This window comes from Magallana gigas, chromosome 7 (genome assembly GCF_963853765.1).
Source record: "Magallana gigas chromosome 7, xbMagGiga1.1, whole genome shotgun sequence".
In the NCBI taxonomy this organism is placed as follows: Eukaryota; Metazoa; Mollusca; class Bivalvia; order Ostreida; family Ostreidae; genus Magallana; species Magallana gigas.
This window is the reverse complement of record NC_088859.1, coordinates 45,693,195-45,712,719: the sequence shown is the minus strand read 5'-3', so window position 1 is coordinate 45,712,719 and position 19,525 is coordinate 45,693,195. Positions and strand designations below refer to the sequence as shown.

The following is a 19,525-nucleotide window of genomic DNA, read 5'->3' as shown; positions in this document are numbered from 1 at the left end:
TAGAGAAAGTTTAACAGAGAACTTCGAAAGACACACGGAAGAAGGAATTCGGGGATTTTAATGAAGCGCTGTGAAACGTTCTTGATTTTCAATTATCACTCACTGGCTTCACATAATGTTTGTTTGGAGAGAAAGAAACACGCTGGAGGATTGCAGAGATAAGTAACCGAATGATGCGTGAATCTACCTGTTGGCCAGGTCTACGTGTGCAATCAGCGGGACCCCCAGAAATTGGTTATTTGGGTTACTAAACTAGAATTATGGGGAAACCAGTGCGCGCTTTCTGCTATTCGAATTCACCGATAATTAGAATGGTAAATGATAAGTTATTAAATCTTCGAATGGAGGCAATTCTCTGCACAATTAATGACCGGGACTGTCAGTGGGTACAGTGTACCGCCGTGTGTATTGTCCCGAGTCCCCAGCAGAGAGGTTTTTTGACTCCGAACGTCACCCCTAACATTCCGTGTGATTATTTTGTTCTTGAATAAATAATTTATTATGGAGAGGTGGTAAAGAATGAATCATTCTCCTACATACATGCAACTTCCGTGAAAAATTATTTGATAAAGAACAAAAAAAAAATGAAAATGGAGATTTTTGTTATATACAGATTAATTTCTCACAAAAGCAACCCGAGAAGGAAATACTTCATGAATTTATTTGGCATTTGGTATGTTTGTATATTTCTGTGGCTGGTACCGATCTATACTCTTAATTGATTCTTTTATGTTCATTGTCCATTTGTTTCTTTCTCATATTTATTTATATTTAATATTTTTTTGTCATCATCAGCATTATTTTTTATCATTATTTTTGCAAGTGCGTTGGAGCACAATAAAGTTTCTTGGCCATGTTAAGATCTAATCTCTGAGAAGAGAGAGAGAGAGAGAGAGAGAGAGAGAGAGAGAGAGAGAGAGAGAGAGAGAGAGAGAGGGGGGGGGGGTAATTGAAGCATCCAAAAAAATCATTCATGGTGGTTACATGTATAGATATGGTCAATCAGTCAGTGAAATGCTGATTAAATTAAATTTACAAGAGATTCATTTTTAATGTTTAAGTTAAACAATTTAAAATTGTCCAACATTTACTGGCCTCAGCATGTTAGATCTATCTTTCGATCAGTGCTATCTTGCTGATATTTTTTCCATAAACTTTATTAATCATCAAAGGAAATTTCATTTTTAGTGTTTTACCAAAGTTCTGAGATTTATGAGTTATCTAACCTTGTGGAGAAATAAATAATTTTAAAGCAGAAATTAATTTTAATTAATTTTCGATTCAAGAGAGCGATGGTTTGCGTTGTAAATTTTCATTGCATTTATGTTATCATTTCTTCAAATAGTGCATAATTAAAGAATCATATCTAATATTAATACTGAATATTTCTATATGAGTAGCCTATTTCGCAATATTTCTTATTCTCACGGAATTGTTTATTAAAACATCGACGAACTAGCATTTATAGTTTACCCCCCAGACTTGTTCAATTATGTGAAGAAAAATTGCACCATTCGTTCAATATCGCCTGCCATTCGTCTTTTTTGCACTGGTCTGCAAAAAAGAGAGAGAAAAAGGGGGAGAGAGAAACTCCGACGAAAAGCAGCACGATGTCATACGCCAATTAAAGGTTTGCTTAATCAGAATATGGTTTAAAGCTTCATCTGCCGACAATGGAAAGATTTTGTCCAGTCTTCGGCCCTTCATTGTCCAGATAATCCTCGCCATTTTCTCTATGCATGCAATTACTATGACCTCGACGGGGAGTCGCAATTATTAAAAAGACCCCTTGGGTACCCCCGGGTTTTAATTTTAAAGGAGATACAATAATTACTGACCGAGGAAAAGATACTGTGTGAAAATTGGTGTCCAGGAACCTGACATGTATCATTAGTCTTTCTGACTACAAAGTGGGTTTTGTTTGAGAGGGTTTCTCCCGGAGAGGTTGTAACGGCTGGGTTTAGCTCGTATGCCCGCCCTAAATATCAAATCAAATCATTAAAACACAAATTTTATTCCGTCGCTCAAGTGACATTAGACCTGTTTTATTTCATGTTATAATTTACATGCAAATTCAATTTGGAGAGCTTGCTTTGAAAAAAAATTGAAAGCAAATTAAGACACGAAATGCTAATGGACAAGGTTAAGTGATTGCTGATAGAGGGGGGAAGTCTATCTCTACTGCAAACATCAATATGTGTAAGGAGTTGGGACATTAACCCGCCAGAGGAGGAGCACCGCTATTACAGGGCCAGAGCTTGAATGGATTTACTCTTATTTACTCACAGCATCACAGAAAAAAAAAGTTTCTCTGCTCAGAACAATTCCAGGCTAACTCAAATCAGTTTGATTTAGGTAAAAAAAAAAAAAAAGGTTTCGACGGAGGGGCTCTAACACCAGTTCTCGTCAGTTTATGGAAACCGTTATTCATAGTTTCTTGAACATTTTGGAATTAAGCAAGATATATATTTATTACGATGAGAATTGTTGGATTTCTATGCATTTGTGCGATAAAGTTTACAACTGCAAGCGTCAGCGATATGCAAAATGAAAACAAAGATGATAAGAGGATACAAAATGAGAAAACAGGTAAAATTACACAATGTTAATTCCCAAAATGAATAGCTATTGTATTTCTCGGTAGAGCAATTGTAGTTCCATATGGAAGGTCTCACGAAAAATGTCTGCGACGTTTTTTTGAAACACTTTAAGAAATGCAACAACGTTAAATTGAAATCTCGTTAACCTTTCACCTCTTTTTTAATTTTCAGCCGCTCTTTTAAAACGAATTGGTCAGTATGAGATGGTGATTCCCACCCTAGTGGACGAGGACGGCAGGTTCCTGAGTTACAACGTGTCTAACTACGACAGCCAGGGTCGGGTGAGGAGGGACCTAACCAATCAAGAGAATCCCTCCACTGTCTTCTACAGAATATCAGCCTTTGGTCAGGAGTTCCACTTTAGATTACAGATTAATCGTGAGCTACTTTCGCGCTCGTTTTCTGTCGGAGCCTTTGGTAACGATGGGGAGGAACACTCGGTGAACATCCGGCGGAACTGTCACTATGTGGGCTACAGCAGGAGACCCCACGAGTCCACTGCCGCCATCAGCAACTGCTTTGGTTTGGTAAATATTGATGACACTCAAACGGATAGATAACTAAAAAGACGGCAATGTGAAATTAACAGCAAACTGTTTCATGGCACATTGCAATTGCGATATGCAGATTTCTTAATAGCTAGGCTGAGGGTGGTAGTGTGAACAGCCTCCAAAAACGGAGGTTGCCTAGACCTGGTGAAGGAGAGGGTGCCGATGCAAGAGTTATTACTTTAAATTGTCAGGTCAAAATTATATCCATATATATTGTATCATATTTACGCTTATAATTTAATTTTTTTTTTCTGGCGGACCCCCCCCCCCCCCCAAAAAAAAAAAAAACCGCGTTAATACGGTATACAGTTTACCGTATATCACGAATATGATTTCCATTTAGGTGGGGGTTGCGTATTAGTATTTCATCTCCATTTTTGACCACATCCTACATATGTCTTCGATTTGCAGTTCGGAAAACGGATTATAACAAAAATCTATCATAGTGTAGAAGTTACCGAATTTGGATTCGATCATCGTAGTACATTTGTTTTTCTACAGTAAACCCACAGCTATTGCAGCTGTACGTTGTCGCTAATTACAGCTGTATACCTACACTACAGTAGCATTCTATCATCGAAGGCAAATGATTTTTTTTTTACACAATCTATAAAATTGAAAGTCGAATTGCAATTGATAAACTTTATATATGGAGTATATATACGTTCATAATACGTAAATTATATAAAAAAAAACCTGTGGAAATATATTTTTTTTTTTTTTTGCAAAATTATGTCGTAGAATTTCTATTTTCTGTAATTTTCTGGAATAAGATGGTAAGCGGTTACTCAACAAAACCCGGAGACCTGTAGGTTGCACGGATTTAAGTATTATTTTATTGTGCTAATTCGAGATCCTGTTAAAAAATAAGCAAAAATATTTTTGTTTCAACTGTCTTTTATTCAACTTCATTATTTAACTTTAAGTTCAACCTGATATATAATGATCTGCTAAGGTAAGAAAACTTATTCACAGCAAATTTGCGAGATTTTGAGACGTCAGTAATGAGTATACATGTATAAAGTTGTTAAACAGTTAAAACTGTCAGTGAAAAGAATGTGTCCCGAAAACAGACCTGAACAAGTATTCCTTTTTATAGATTGGGACCAATTGCCCAAACGGGATATAATATCCTCATACAAGCACTACTGTGATAGGCTGAAGCCAATCACAAAAATTCATATACTATTACAGAAATAAGATAACTTCTTTATCAGCTGTTTATTAAGCTTTTATCCACATAAAGATAAAATTTGTTTAATTAATGCTATACTAATTATCTCACTGAAATTATCTTATTGAAATATTATTGTAAAATATATTACTAACATCTAACTTGACTATTTGAATTAAATTTTTCATTGGATACATGGAAATGTTTGCTACTGAATTTATATTTATCATATTACCAATTAACAGATTATATTTATGTATAGAGATTTGAGACATTTTTCTACTTATATTTACAGCACGGAATATTTCAAACACAAGATGAGGATTATTTTGTTGAACCTCTGTGGAATGATACAAGTAGTGACAGTGGCAAGGGACACCCCCATGTTGTCTACAAACGATCATCAATGCAGTTCCCAAAGGATAATGTCCACTGTGGTGTCACAGGTAAGTGGGAGTTTTGTTTGAATACTGATTTCAGATAAGTAATTGATTTGATAAAAAAAAAACCCAATGCTTTTTGATTTATTAATTATGAAATGAATCTTGATAGATATATTTGAAAAGAAGGATAAATCTGTTAATGACAATACAAGACACATAAGGTCCCAGGGAAAATTGAAGTTAAAGAAGAACCGAATCCCAAGATCTGCTGTCAGTCGGGAGAAGAATGTAGAGACACTGGTAGTGGCTGACCACAAAATGGTGGAATATCATGGCAAAAAAGTCATACAATCTTATGTCCTGTCCATCATGAACATTGTAAGTGCATGCATTTGATTTCCTAAATGAATTTACAAAGAGCTATGGTTTCTGCATGTTTTATACAGTCTTTGTCTTACACCAGCTGTAATTAAAAAATCACATTAACATATTTAACTATTAGTACTGATGGGTCAATAGAGAGAGAGAGAGAGAGAGAGAGAGAGAGAGAGAGAGAGAGAGAGAGAGAGAGATTTCCTCATTATTTATTAGAACTGTTTTAACAAAAGTTTGGACTTTGGGCAGTATGTGACAAACTCTGATTTGATGAAGGTTGGGTCTACTCATGTTTAACTGTCTTGAAAGTTATTGGCTAAAAGATATGAATATGATTTCATCCAGGGATATATATTTTGTTGAAACAGTGTCAATTTTACACAAAAAGCAGATCTTGGCAAACAACTTTCTGATTGTCTATAAATATTAATGAGCTTTTCTTAGCAAATAAGAAGTTGATGAGCAAACTAATTACAATATAGTAACATCCCACTGAAAGCCCAGGCTCTTGTTAAAACCGTTCTGTGATTTGTATGAGTACTATTTGATTTTGAGAAAAATCATCTTCATTTGAGGTCAGGTTGCTAAGTTATACCATGATGCCAGCATTGGAAATGCAGTCAACATAGTGGTCAGCCGGCTGATTGTTTTTGAAAAAGAGCAGGTTAGTTCGCCATGTCACCCTTTGGATCATAATGAAAGAAACTAAGGTGCCCTGTGACAAATGAGAGAAAAAAAACCCGATCAAATCAGCAGTACTGGCATACGCATGTTAGTACAGTCCTTAAATTTGAAATTTATCGGGATTTTACTGGAATGAAATTTAATACATTTCAGTTGATCTATATGTCAATAATAATGATTTCAGCAAGATTTTAATGAATTTTTTAAGAATAAAATTCAAAAAATGAATAGGTAAAGTGAAGCACTTGTTTGTTATACTTATTGCATTGTCTCTGCAATGAAATTTTGATTACCCCCTACATTAAAATTAATTCTTCAAAATAATCAGACTAGTTTCCTGTTTTTGTTGCTATACATATCACAAGTTCATGTTATTCTATCCCATATGCTGAATATTTTTTCTAATTATGTTATGTCATTTATTTAAATGGTCTAGGTGGTAAAACATGTAAAGTGTACATCATATGTAGATTTGTTCCAGTCTTATGAGTAAGTAGAATACTGTATAAGTATATCTGATCATAAATGTATATGTTTCAGGCTAACCTGACATTGAATCATGATGCTGACCAATCCCTGTACAATTTCTGTAAGTGGCAGCACTTTCTGAACTTTTCCTCCTCTTCGGGTCATGGAGGAATGTACCATGACAATGCTGTTCTACTGACAGGGTAAATATCAGCTGAGCCATAAATATACACAAATGTTCAAATTTTGCTTTCTTTAACACTAAGGTCAATGATATCAGTAAATAATGTCTTCTTTTTGTAAAATAAGATCTGGCTTTTTTATCATACATGTATTATACATGTATATCTTTAGGCTGAAGCAAGTGAATTGCATTTAAATCAACATCTTTTGTGCAGAAAAGTGCTTGTATTTTGTTACTCTTGTTGCAACAGGTAAACCTGTCATAATAATTGTGACAATACTGTAGATTTCTAATTTTACGAGAGTACTTAATTTCACAATTCAACAGTTTTGCATCAAATTACGGGAATGCAAAATTGCAAATGCCAAAATTTTATCAAAGTTTCATTTAGTTTACATCTGTCTGAAAAGGAAAAGCAAGATTTTAAAATCTGCGAGATTTGCTTCTCGGTTTTACACAAATATTAATTCCTTGCGTTTAACTAGGAATGTACAGTATTAGGATGAGATCAATTGTTAAACTTTTGTATTTTACAGATATGACATTTGTTCATACAAGAACGAGCCCTGTGGAACTTTAGGTGAGTAAAATATATTAAATTAAGGTCCATATGCCATTGCAGAAAATACTTAGATAGAGAGGTTACATGTACAGAATTTGATGTAGACAAAACTGCTTCATTATTTCTATTATCAGTTTGATTAAAAAATAGGATACATGTATTAATGTTGGTGAGTGTATCCCAGACCACAATTGAATTGTTCTCCTATGCCCTAGGTCTGGCCCCTCTGAGTGGGATGTGTGGGGGAGACAGAAGCTGTAGTATCAATGAGGACATCGGCCTGGCCTCCGCCTTCACCATCGCCCACGAAATCGGACACAAGTAATTTCAAGTTTCTCACAAAATTATTTTCTTAGCATTTCCTCTATGAGATGAAATACATATTATAAATTGTAATTTGGTTATGAAGAGCTGATTTTGTTGTAGTTTTGGAATGCGACATGATGGGTTAGGGAATGACTGTGGTGTACCAGGGTCCAATATGACGGCTGGACTAATGGCAGCTCAACTGTCCAAAGAAACACGCCCATTTAACTGGTCCTTCTGTAGTCGTAACTACATCACAGAGTTCATTGAGTAAGTAGGATCTGTAACACATGTCTAATGTGTTTGTATTTTTAAAAAAATATTTGGCAATAACTATTTGTAATTTTTAAAAAAAAATTCTACAACTCTTATCATATACAGGAAGATTTTTCATGATCACAGTTAATATGAATATAGTAACATGAAAAACATGTATATGATTTGCATTGTTCATTGAACCCATCGAATGGAAAAAATGATTTTTGATGTTTTCAGCTCTGAGAAGAGTGCCTGTTTGGACAACAGTCCTGTGGTACATGTGAAGCACATTGACCCCAGAGTACAAGAGGTCAAGAGGGACAGCACGGAGCAGTGTAAGATCATGTACAACAGCCAGTCCAGGAGCTGTAAGCCCGAGGTATATCCCAGCATTCCATATTGTCCGACTGTATAGCATTCTGTAGTATTGTATCAAGCATTACATTGAAGCCTTTCTCATGCATTACAGTTGGTTTGTAGTGAGCTGTGGTGTGTGGATGAGCAAGGAGAGTGTAAAACCAAGGGAATTCCTGCAGCAGATGGGACTGGCTGTTACATCACCAACACCAAGGAGAAAGGGGTCAGTAAAAGTCGGCCAATGAACACTTCATTTCAAAAATTTCAATATTGTTAAAATGAAATAATTACATTACTAAGGCATTTATTTATACCTGATGAGGTAAGAATGAATGAATGAAATTTTTTCCAAATGGTGCGTATAACAGTTATTCTGTAATGGATCTAGCTGCAGGTCTGTTGCTCCTGGTCTGAAAAAATCTGGATGGACGACCTGGGAGCTACAGTTCCTTGCATGTTAAAAATTTGCAATTTAAAGGGTACAAAATCTTGAGCTAATTTTTAACTGATTAATCTTATTTTGTAACACATTAAATATTCTGAAAAATTTCTAAGACATTTTACTTGAGATATTGTCACTTTACTTGCCTCTGATATTCTTATAAACACCATCACCAGCTCCTTAAAGAGAACGAAGTAGTGTAGTTTGTTTACATCATACATGTAAAAATTGCGTCTCTCGATCTGCACGAGAAATTAACATTCTTCGTTTTCTGATGTAGGTTAACATGTTTAAAAGAGAGTCTAAAACAAGTAAAGCAATGACATCACTAGTTAATTGTCTTAAGAATTTAATGGTGTTAATTATTTCCACAGAATTTGTCTATAAATAGGATTAATCTGTCCAAAGCAAGCGCAAGTTATTGTGCACCATAAATTGCAACTTTTTAACACAGACGAAACTGAAGCTCCCAGGTTTTCCATCCGAATTATTTTAGTTTAGAAGCTAAAGACCTGTAGCTATAGTGAATCTATTACATTTATTCTGTGGCACTGCTATTACATTTATTCTGTGGTGGTGGTATTATTACATTTAATCTGTAGTGGTGTTATTACGTGTACTTTTTTCTGTAGTGGTGCTTTCACTTTTTTCTGTAGTGGTGCTATTCCTTTTTTTTAAGTGGTGTTATTACATTTATTCTGTAATGGTGCTGTTACTTTCTTCTGTAGTGGTGTTATTACATTTATTCTGTGGTGTTGTTATTACATTTAATCTGTGGTGATATTATTTAATTTATTTTATGGTGCTGCTATTGCCTTTATTCTTAAGTGTTGCTATTACTTTCTTTTATAGTGGTGTTACCAGGGAGAGTGTCGCGCCCTTGACTACCAGCCGCAGCCGGTGGATGGTTCTTGGGGACAGTGGTTGAGCTGGGACATGTGTACACGTACCTGTGGCGGGGGCATCGAGTCAAGCTTCAGAAGATGTAACGATCCAGAGTAAGTAGATGTACATTTTAGTTATTATACTGTCATTTATGAATGTTCCTTGATTATTGCCCCGTTTGATTTTTTAATAAATCTGGTATGACCTAAGAACGATGTTGAATAATGGTTGAAGGAGGTTTTAACCAATTGAATTTACTCTTTGTTATCTTAGTTATGCAGAACAATCTATAAAATGTTTTTGTAATTTGATACCCATATATATTAAGAGGGGAAACCTTAGCAAGTAAATCCATTCTAAATACTGTAGAATGATTTACCGGTTGATTCATTTTATCCAATTTTCTTTGGTTCCAATTAATTAAATGCATCGGTGGGTAGGAGTGCAATTTGGTGCATTTGATTGTATCGAAAATGATCTTAGATACAAAGGATATAAATTCACTGGTAAAGGGTGAGCCAGCTAAGGTAATTCCTTAAAATATGAGCATCCATTATTCCAATGATTCGCTGTAAATTGTGTTAAATAACAATGTTTCATAGTGTCCTATTTTATATGAAGGCCCAGACATGGAGGAAAGTATTGTGTTGGACAGAGAAAAAGATACAGGTCCTGTAACATAGAGGTATCAATCTCCATCAATTTATGATGTAACCGAAAAATGACTTTTCGAAATTCTAGATTTGAATTTTAATGATATGTAAGTGCATACATCATATACAAAGATGTAAAATAGATGTTTTACGTTTCTTTATCAAAGGCATGTCAGAACAGTGAAAAAGATTTCCGAGAACTTCAGTGTGAGGATTTCAACAAGAAACCTTTCAGGGGGAAATACTACAACTGGAAGCCTTTCTCTGGGGGTAAGCCACCAGCTTAAGAGAAGCAGTATATACACACTACCTGAGTCAAATTGCTTTAAATGCTGCAGAATATATCTAAATAAATCAAATATTTTTATCAGGCATATTTTGGCAGATTTAACAGCACTGCCATGAAAGAAAGATTTGCAGAATATGGATTTAAATACACAAAACATAGGCTTATTTCTAGAAAAAAAAAGCTTATATTTTACTTTCAGCTCATGACAAGCCCTGTGCATTGAATTGTATTGCTGACGGTTTTAACTTCTACACCGAACAAGCCCGTAAAGTGATTGATGGAACCAAATGTTACCCAGACAAAATGGATATGTGTATCAATGGAAAATGTCTGGTATGTACGTGTAACAGCTACATAATGTAGATCCGAGAATCAGAAATATAGTCTGTTGAAAATCTAAGAAATTTCTTGGTGTCAGGGTTTTCTTACAGGATTGTTTCGGAAAACCATCATTCATATAATCAGATTTAAATACCATATATTTTGTCTTATATAATATTATGTGTATTAATACACACTGGTGTATAATAAACACACCCTTTTATGGAGCCAAAATGAAAAAAAGAAAAAACGTACATGTAGTTTGTTTGTTATATACACTCCAAAACTTATGGCATTAGTAAAAAGTAAACTTGACTTTCAAAATCATGCTAATTTGCAGGGAAATTTCTATACATCAATTGTCAATGTAAGTTGTTACATGTATGAATTTTATTGCAGCCTGTGGGATGTGATGGAATTCTGGGATCTGTGGTGGTCGAGGACTTCTGTGGAGTTTGTAACGGAGATAATTCTTCGTGTTACAATGTGAATGGGACGTACAACAAAATAGTGTCACCGGGAAGTGAGTATAATGTTGAGAGTTTGGGTCTACATACATCCCTGTGTGATGTGAAGTTTTGATGTGTCATGAATCAATCTCATTTCAATTCCTTATATTGCAGCATACCAAGAAATAGTCAGAATTCCTAAAGGCGCAGTTCATATACGTGTGTCAGAAATAGTGGAATCTCTAAATTATTTAGGTAATTGATGAACTAGTAAAAGCATATTGTAAAGCAATGAAGATTTCCAAGAAAATTATATAACTATTTAAGGCATTTTATCATTTACCCTTGGTCTCTTTCTTTGATTGTATTGTTTCAACTTTTGATATCCTTTAATATGACCCGTTCATATGTCATATATTTACATTCCAAATACTTCTTGCATGTAAAGTGTGTGGAAAGATACTGCAGTTATAAGACCGTAACACACACAGGGTGCACAAAGGTAAAAATGACGAGTTCTAGCTATTATGATGTCACAAACGTTGAACGCTGTAAAATGCAACATCCAAGCGAGAATTAAAGTTCACGCTTGTGGCTGTTATAGTGGCTCTTCCATTAAATTGAACTTACTCTCAGGATACAACAGAAATTTTGATGTATAAATCACATTTGCAGACAAGGCAAGAAGTTTAAAAATGTAAATATAATTTGTTGCAAATTTTCATAACACACTAACGTTACTCAATTTGTATGCACACACCGCCGCAGTTATAAGACTATATCTTAATAAAAATAATGATTCAGTGCTTAAATGGACTCAACAGGCATGCATTTCCCCTTTACTGTTTCAGCTTTGAAAAACATGTCAAACATGTTCCTGATCAATGGCGGTTGGACGGTAGATTGGCCGCGGATGTTCTATGGAGCGGGAACGGTGTTTAATTACGAGCGCTTGGATGGACAACCAGAAGTGATACACTCTACTGGGCCCACCACTGAGGATGTAGTGTTTATGGTAAATTCTCATTTATTTCTTTTAGGTTGATTGTATATTTAACAATTTTGTTCACACACCTTATTAACCAGCAGAGGCCCTGTTGGGTATACCAGTCTTGGTAAATCAAAAAAGCATTGGCTAGAAGTGAATTAAAGCCACAGTAAATAAAAGTTGTATATTACATGTGTAATACAGTTTACACAAAGCAGTTCATTATTCTAATATTAAGCTGGATGGTTTTTTTTTCCAGATAATATTGCAAGAACACAATAAAGGAATCTATTATGAGTACAACTTTCCAAAAAACACCTCAGGATCGGCAGCAAACTCTTCTTATATCTGGAACCATTTCTGGTCACCCTGCTCAGGAACTTGTGGCAAAGGTAAAAACTACAGCATGTTATTAAAACTAAATTCTTTAAAGTTAAATGAAATTTCTAGATATCATTAAAAAGCTATTCGGGTTGATTTGAATGGGAATGTTCATTGGAATCTGAGTATACTTTTGGCTAGGAAGAAGGACTTCAGTCCCAGTTTGTGTCAATAGTCAGGATCAGTCAGACGCCTCAGAAACCCTGTGTGACAGCGCCTCTAAACCAGATACTAGAGAGGAGGAGTGCAACCAGAACCCATGTCCTAGAGAGTAAGGCATTCATCTCTGTATATGTAACAAAAATGTTTTTGTTTAGTTTTCAGGAGGGCTCGATGGTCATCTCCTTTAGAAGATTAAATATTATTTTTTTAAATAAAATTAAATATTTGATATTATTATAAAAATATAGGACGATAGCCAAAATTAAAAATTAAAATTTTTGGATACCCATATATGTACTTTATCATTTATGCTTAGTTTATGGAACATACAAACAATTTGTTTGGTATCTTTGACATTTCAAATTACAATAAATGCAACACTTAAGAGTTAACGTTATGATAAGTGATTAGTATTTTTTTTATAGATGGTCAGTAAGCGACTGGTCCCACTGCAGTGTTACTTGTGGGGCAGGGAGGAAGATAAGGACAGTCCTTTGTGTGCAGGTGGTCAGCCAAACAGAGAAGACCATCCTCCCTGATAGCGATTGTGTGCTGCCCAAACCTAACTCCCACCGCCGCTGTCGAAGGACCGATTGTCCCGCAGCTTGGGTAGCGGCAGACTGGGGAAAAGTAAGTTGTATCCTTAAGTGTAATTAAAAGTAGCTTTTAGATTAATTTTATTTTAAGAAAAAAAAAGATCAAAAGACAGTCCAGCCAAGAGTTGAAGGCAGTATGGTAAGCAGTCATGTCACAGGATCTTTAAAACAGATATACTGTAGATTCCTTATTAAAAGCTTTGAATTAACGTTTGTGTAAAATTGTGTAAAAAGTACAGTTGAACTTCGATATCTCGAACACTGATATCTCGAATACAATGGGTGTATCGAAGTAATTTGTAAGTCCCAACCACTTATTTGTTTAAATTATTTTACCCTCAATATCTCGAATACTTGGGTATCTCGAAGTTTTTAAACAGTCCCATCTAGTTCGAGATAACAAAGTTTGACTGTATATTAAATTGCAAAAAAAGTTTGGTGCTCGTAATTTTGTATTCTCATGATTTGATAAAAAGTGGAATTGCTGAATAAAGAGCTCACAAAAATTAAGGAATCTACTTTTAATTGTATAATTAGTTTAAACTTTGGGTCAAATTCTGATTGATTGCCAATTTTCTGACTTTTTAAATGGAGTTCTAAGAAAGATAACTCTGGAATGATTTATCAATGTTCTTTAAAATCACTCATTCAGTACATGTATTAAATTATGTTTTAAATCTTAATATTTAGTTTTGATGTTGTTTCCTAGTGTTCCTCAACCTGTGGTGAGGGGGAGCAGAAAAGGGATGTAATGTGTATGACCAGTGACCAGAGAAAATACCTGGACAGCAAGAAGTGTCAATCTGACCAGAAGCCAGCCATTGTACAGAAGTGTAATGACAATGCTTGTCCTGGACCCGAGTGGAAAGCAGGGAAGTGGGATACAGTGAGTTCTAATTGATATTGAGAGAAGGGGGGGGGGGGTTATTGTTAAATAGAAATATAGATTGCCATATAATGAGATGAGTTTTGAATGCAATCGGAATATAGAGAAGTATGTTATGTGACATGGTAAGTGTTGAATTGGTATTGAAGGGATATGGTGACTTTTGAGTCAAAATTGGAAAGAGAGAGGAATGTGGTGAGTGTTGAATTGGATATGGTGATATTTTGTATGGAGTAAACTAGTATACTGTATACAGGGTAATTTTCGCCCCGTGTAATTTTTGCCCTTCCACTCTCACAATTTCACCCCATCTTGAAATCCACCTGACATAGATGTGTTTAAACTTAAGAGAGATAGTTTGAGACATTTTAATTTGCCCAGTCTTAAGTTTGCCAGTTGACAATGAGGGTGAAAGGGGCGAAAATAAACGGATGGGCGAATATTTCCTTGTATACAATATGTTGAGTGTAGAATTAGATATGGTGATATTTTAAATGGAAGATATGGTGAGTGTGGAATAGCAAAATAAAAGGGGAATGATATATGAATGTAGAATTGGCAAAGAGAATGAGAAATTGGAAGTGTAAAATTGAATGAGAGTAGGAGAGTTAAAGATTGGGATGGATCATGTTGTATTGTGAGTGTTGAATTCAAGTTAAGAAGTAGGATGTGGTAAGTGTGGAATCAGAAGAAGAGTTTAATATGATGAGTGTGGAATTGAGATTATAGTGTGAACAATGAGTTCAATGAGTTGAGGATTGCATTGTAATCAAATATGAAATACCTATAAAACAGTTGATTGAAATGAAGCCATCATATTTATCATGTTTATATCCTCACTTTAGTGCTCAGCAAAATGCGGTAAAGGGAGACAATCACGAGTGGTTGTATGTCTGGACCACGCTGGTAAGCTGTCCAGTGGCTGTGATGCCAGACTCCGGCCCACGCTGGTCAGGGAGTGTCAGTCCTACTGTGAGAGCAAGCACTCCCCCAGGCTAGGTAAGTCAGATTTATTTCAGGAAAAAAGAATCATTCTTTGACTTTTATAAGATCATTTTGGTTGGTCACTTGATTAGATCGTATAAAGGTCTTTTTGATAAAATTAACCACATACCAACCAAAATTATAGCCAAAATCTCTTGTGATTGTTTTAAAATTTTGATTTATAGTTCTATCTCAGACAAAGACACTGGAAAATTTAAAGACATGTATAAAGGGCAAGATGATAAGGGGAATTTAATTATATGGTGATTGGATTCTTTCCTAAAAAAAAAACCCTGGGGTCTTGGGGGAGTATTAATACATTTGTACTGGTATATATGGGACAAGATTCTGCAATTTCTATTGAGCAACAGTTTGAAAAAATATATAAAATACTTGATAAATGTTTATATATGTATTTAGAGAGTAAGGCTATTATGGGATCTAGATTATGACAGAATTTCTAAAATCCATTAGATATCCATATTACACAAACAAAGAAAGCAAAGAAAATTCATATTATTTACCTTCAATTCAATATTCATAAATAGTGAGTTAATTTAACAATGTAAATAAAGTATTGCCAACCAGTTTGTTACATAAATGGGAGAGCCATGGCGGCATCAACACAGTTGACATTTAAGACAGTCATTTCTATTGGTTGTTTCCAAGATTAGTGTTTAGACTTATGCCTCTGCATGTTGGTTTTATAGTAATACAGGTTTTATGAGCTGACTGCATTATAAAATCAAAGACATATATAACATATATACATCTAATAGTATATACGTCCCTGATAAAATGCAAGGACTCTCAATATGTGTCAGACATACTTCATTTTATTGAATAAATATAATTTGCAACCGCTGATTTAAATTAAACGAAACTATGTAAATTTAAAATCATACAGGTATATTGTAAATACTTGTAATAATAATATTAACAAAGTAATGATTAATACTTGTATAATAGTAATTGGAATGATTTTAAAATAATCACTACTAGATGAAGTAAGACCCATTGGTAAGAGTTATCACACTTTATGTAGAATAAGAAATGTATAATATTGTTGTGCGTAATATGAGTCTCATCAGTGTTATATATTTATTTTTGACAAAATAAGACTGACTATATACAGGGTCTTCATTGTTATACCCATGTTACCAAGTGTTGGTAAATATAATTTCTGTGAAGAATGGAAACATGAACAATATTTATACAAATGTACACAAATTTACAACAATTACTGAGGATGAGGGAGAGGTGTATACAAAGCCAAGTATTATGTCATGATCCCTCAAGAAGAAATATAAGTGCAAGAGTGACATCTTAATTAAATAGTTTGTTAATGAGTATGTCAAGCATAAAAATAGTTCCTGATGTTTTTGTGACACTTTCATTCATTCTGGGACTGCTGAAGTGGAAATATTTAAAAAGAAATTACTTAAAAAACATAAGTTATATTATGTTCATGGTGTGATCTGGTCCGTACTTTGCAATGTCTGCCATTCCTGTAGAATTGTTCATTGCTTAACAAGAACTAAGTGACATTGAAATCAACAAGGGGCAGTCATATGAACTCAGTGAATGAACTCAAGGCGCATTGATCGGACATGAACTATAAATCATCTTTTAAGCATCTGACACCACAGTGAGAGATTCACACAGAAAGTTATGAAATGTTAATGAATTATGTGTTAAAAACCAGGAAATTATACACATAGATAGTCAAAGATTCTAAAGATGATTGAAAGTTTAGAACAATAAGTATGATCATTATGATGTATATTTATATAGAGGATTGTGCATACAATTACACTAATACTGGTGGGTCATGTTAATTTTTGGCTTCTGTCTGGGGGGTTGATTATTTAGTTATTGTGGGTAAAAATGATTTATGGTTTGGACAAAAGAATTGCAATGCACTTAAAATATTTCTCTACATTTTTTGGCTCATAAAATTCTATTTAATTCAGACATGCATTTTTTAGTTTGTATTTTTTGTGCATACCTATGTTACAACAGACTGATCGGTATGTGAAAATAAGCCATAAATTTTGTTTTGTTTATCAAACACATCTTGTAAATAAATGATTGCATCTGTGAAGCTGTGCATATAAACGCAGATGAATGTATTCAATGAATCAAGAAAACTGCATGTAGATATTTTGATGAAAATCTTTTACATTTGCATTCAGTCAGAAATAGCCAAAAAAGTTCCATGAGAGAATTAAAAATAAAAAAGGAATCAAAACAAGTTGATGGGAAAACCTTTTTCTAGTGTGACTATTTTGATAGTAGATGTTTAAAGCTGCTTGGTCCAATTTTTTAGCTTTAACATTTTCAGTACAAACCACTATCTAAAAAAGTTAGAGTCTTTCGCCTATTTACACCAGCAAAATCGGACTTCTTTCAAAGATAGAAATATTTAAATCAAATAATAATTTCTGTATGCACTATAGGATTGTTTTGAAAAGGGAATCATTTGGTTTCGTCCCCCAAATGGTTGCATTTATTCAACCCGCATTTTATTCATCGGTTGTAAACAAACTTCAGAAATATTAGTGAAAATAAATGTACACATGAGGTTTATTTAACAGGCATAAACATTTCTTAAAATCTTAATTTCTTTGTTTATAGCAAGTGTTAATTTATAAAAGTCTTAATACAATCACACCTGCCTCTGAAATAACGCTGTACCCTTTTATGTAAGGTTTGTTAAGTAAGCAAATTTTGTATATCATTTTTTCATGGAAATATGGCTTAATTGACTGGGAAAAATACTGCAATGCCTATCATCATACAAATGCTAAGCAAAACCTTCTTTTAAAAGCACGAACATAAAATTTGGAATAAATTGGACCAAGCATTTAAGACATATACTTTAAAAGTAGTTTAATTGTCACAATGACATTGATGCCTTCAAAACAATAGAATATGACTAGGCTAAAGTATATTTAGAAGATATATATATAAAGGCCATGTTAATGTAATAACAAAGAGGTTTGTTTATTACCTCTGTAACTAATCAAATCATTGTTATCAACTTGACTCTTGTCTTAATAAATAACCTTGAAATTTACCAATTCTTACCATTGACCTTGGCCCGGTCATCAATTATGAAGTCTCTATGTTGTGTAATTAAAATGTTTGGAAAAAAATTGAAAGACTTGTGGAATATAAATAGATACTTGGAATAAAAAGAGAGACCCTAATTTCCCAATAAAGCACATGGTTATTGGTTAATGGAAATGGTTATTGGTAAGGCCTGTGGCTTTGTTAAAAGATATAGTCCATAGAAGTTAATGCAAACTACAGCTAAATGTTTTCTAGTAATTGATGCTTAATGAGATCTAATGCATGTACTCTGCAGAATGCACGGATCAAGACCACGCCCACTTCTGTCCACTGGTTGTGAAGCACAAGGTCTGTAACCGTGGTTACTTCTACAGGATGTGCTGTCAGTCATGTAGAGACTCTGAGCAAACACCTTAGGGTCTGTCCAGCTACAGCAAAGACTGAGAACTCGTTAAGACCTACACAGCCAGACTCAATCTGATCCATCCAGAGTTACCTTGCAGTGGTGCAGCAGCTTTTTGACTGTCTATGAGTTGAAGTGCCTATCAACAGTCATATGTTTTTTTAAAACTCCATTGTTTTGTGTGTAAATTCTTCTAAAGATTTTCTGGTCTTAGTATATGTAGTATTTAGTGACAATAACTAATATTGATCTTTTTTACTCTCTAACATGTAGAAATTGCAAAATACATTTATTTTAGTAGAACGTAGATAGAAATGGCCTATTTCACTTTTTTTTAAATAGGTATTTTTAGAAATGTTGTACTAATTATTTTGAGCTGTAAGTGTGGAAAATTGTGCATGGAGGGAAAGTTTGCAAAATTTATGACTCCTCAAGCATTTGTCAAATCCAAAAAATTGTGTATTTAATTTATGTATGTAAGCTCGAATTCATTCTAGGTTACAGTTATTCTTGTACGTGAGATGAGGTGCCTTGATGTCTTTTATGCAAACCACAAAAGAATATAATGATTATTGAACATTGTATACAGTATATACGTACATGTATCACAGGTTTATAATGTCTGAGCACTGTTAGGTTCATCTTATTAAAACAGTAGTATTTTAACATAGTGTCAAGTCTCTCAATTCAGGGTCAGAAAGTAATGATGATTCAGTAATCAAGTGACATTGATTTAGATTGGCCTGGTCCAATTAAAGAAAAGAAGCCTTTTTTTGACAAAGGTAGCGGTGTATTGTACTGGTAAATCGGGCACCAATTGATGTATCATGTTTCTAGTATAGTAACATTTTCATATTGCTTTGCCATAAATGGAAAGATTTAAGAGATAACAGGAAATATAAATTTTACCACATTCATTCAGTTACAAAGGTAACAGTAGTAGTTGAATAATAAAATGGTGGAGTTGGTCGCATCAAGTTGTCTACTACTATATCCTTTTAAGTCCTGATGTAGAGTTAATTTTAAAGTAGCAAGATTGTGTTACATGTATGAAATCGGACATTTCCTGTATTTTTAGAATGCATTGGCAGCGACTAGTTCCTTTAAAG

At 34.2% G+C, this 19,525-nt stretch overlaps 1 protein-coding gene across 3 annotated transcripts; it reads left to right on the top strand.

Annotated features, from left to right (window-relative positions):
* Positions 1 to 1,944: 1,944 nt before the first annotated feature.
* LOC105332571 (A disintegrin and metalloproteinase with thrombospondin motifs 6) lies at positions 1,945 to 19,082 on the top strand. Of its 3 annotated transcripts, XM_011435208.4 has the most exons (24): positions 1,960 to 2,589; positions 2,772 to 3,127; positions 4,621 to 4,771; positions 4,878 to 5,086; positions 5,664 to 5,747; positions 6,308 to 6,438; positions 6,956 to 6,999; positions 7,197 to 7,302; positions 7,408 to 7,557; positions 7,783 to 7,924; positions 8,015 to 8,125; positions 9,197 to 9,342; positions 9,851 to 9,914; positions 10,050 to 10,152; positions 10,371 to 10,504; positions 10,892 to 11,015; positions 11,116 to 11,196; positions 11,793 to 11,956; positions 12,189 to 12,321; positions 12,452 to 12,581; positions 12,898 to 13,102; positions 13,778 to 13,954; positions 14,800 to 14,953; positions 18,309 to 19,082. In XM_011435208.4, exons 1-24 carry the CDS (start codon positions 2,478 to 2,480, stop codon positions 18,428 to 18,430), a joined length of 3,333 nt encoding a protein of 1,110 aa, XP_011433510.3. In that variant the 5' UTR covers positions 1,960 to 2,477; the 3' UTR covers positions 18,431 to 19,082. The 3 variants fall into 3 exon arrangements, with proteins under 3 accessions (XP_011433512.3, XP_011433510.3, XP_011433511.3); XM_011435209.4 differs by lacking the exons at positions 1,960 to 2,589; positions 2,772 to 3,127 and adding an exon at positions 4,007 to 4,106; XM_011435210.4 differs by lacking the exons at positions 13,778 to 13,954; positions 14,800 to 14,953; positions 18,309 to 19,082 and having other exon boundaries at positions 1,945 to 2,589; positions 12,456 to 12,581; positions 12,898 to 13,037.
* The last annotated feature ends 443 nt before the right edge of the window (positions 19,083 to 19,525 follow it).

Bases quoted from the DNA above. Each gene is read 5' to 3' on its own strand.
- LOC105332571 (XM_011435208.4), top strand. From the start codon at position 2,478: ATGAGAATTGTTGGATTTCTATGCATTTGTGCGATAAAGTTTACAACT. The intron at 6,439-6,955 runs GTAAATATCAGC...TGTATTTTACAG, and splicing joins AATGCTGTTCTACTGACAGG to ATATGACATTTGTTCATACA. The intron at 12,322-12,451 runs GTAAAAACTACA...ACTTTTGGCTAG, and splicing joins CTCAGGAACTTGTGGCAAAG to GAAGAAGGACTTCAGTCCCA.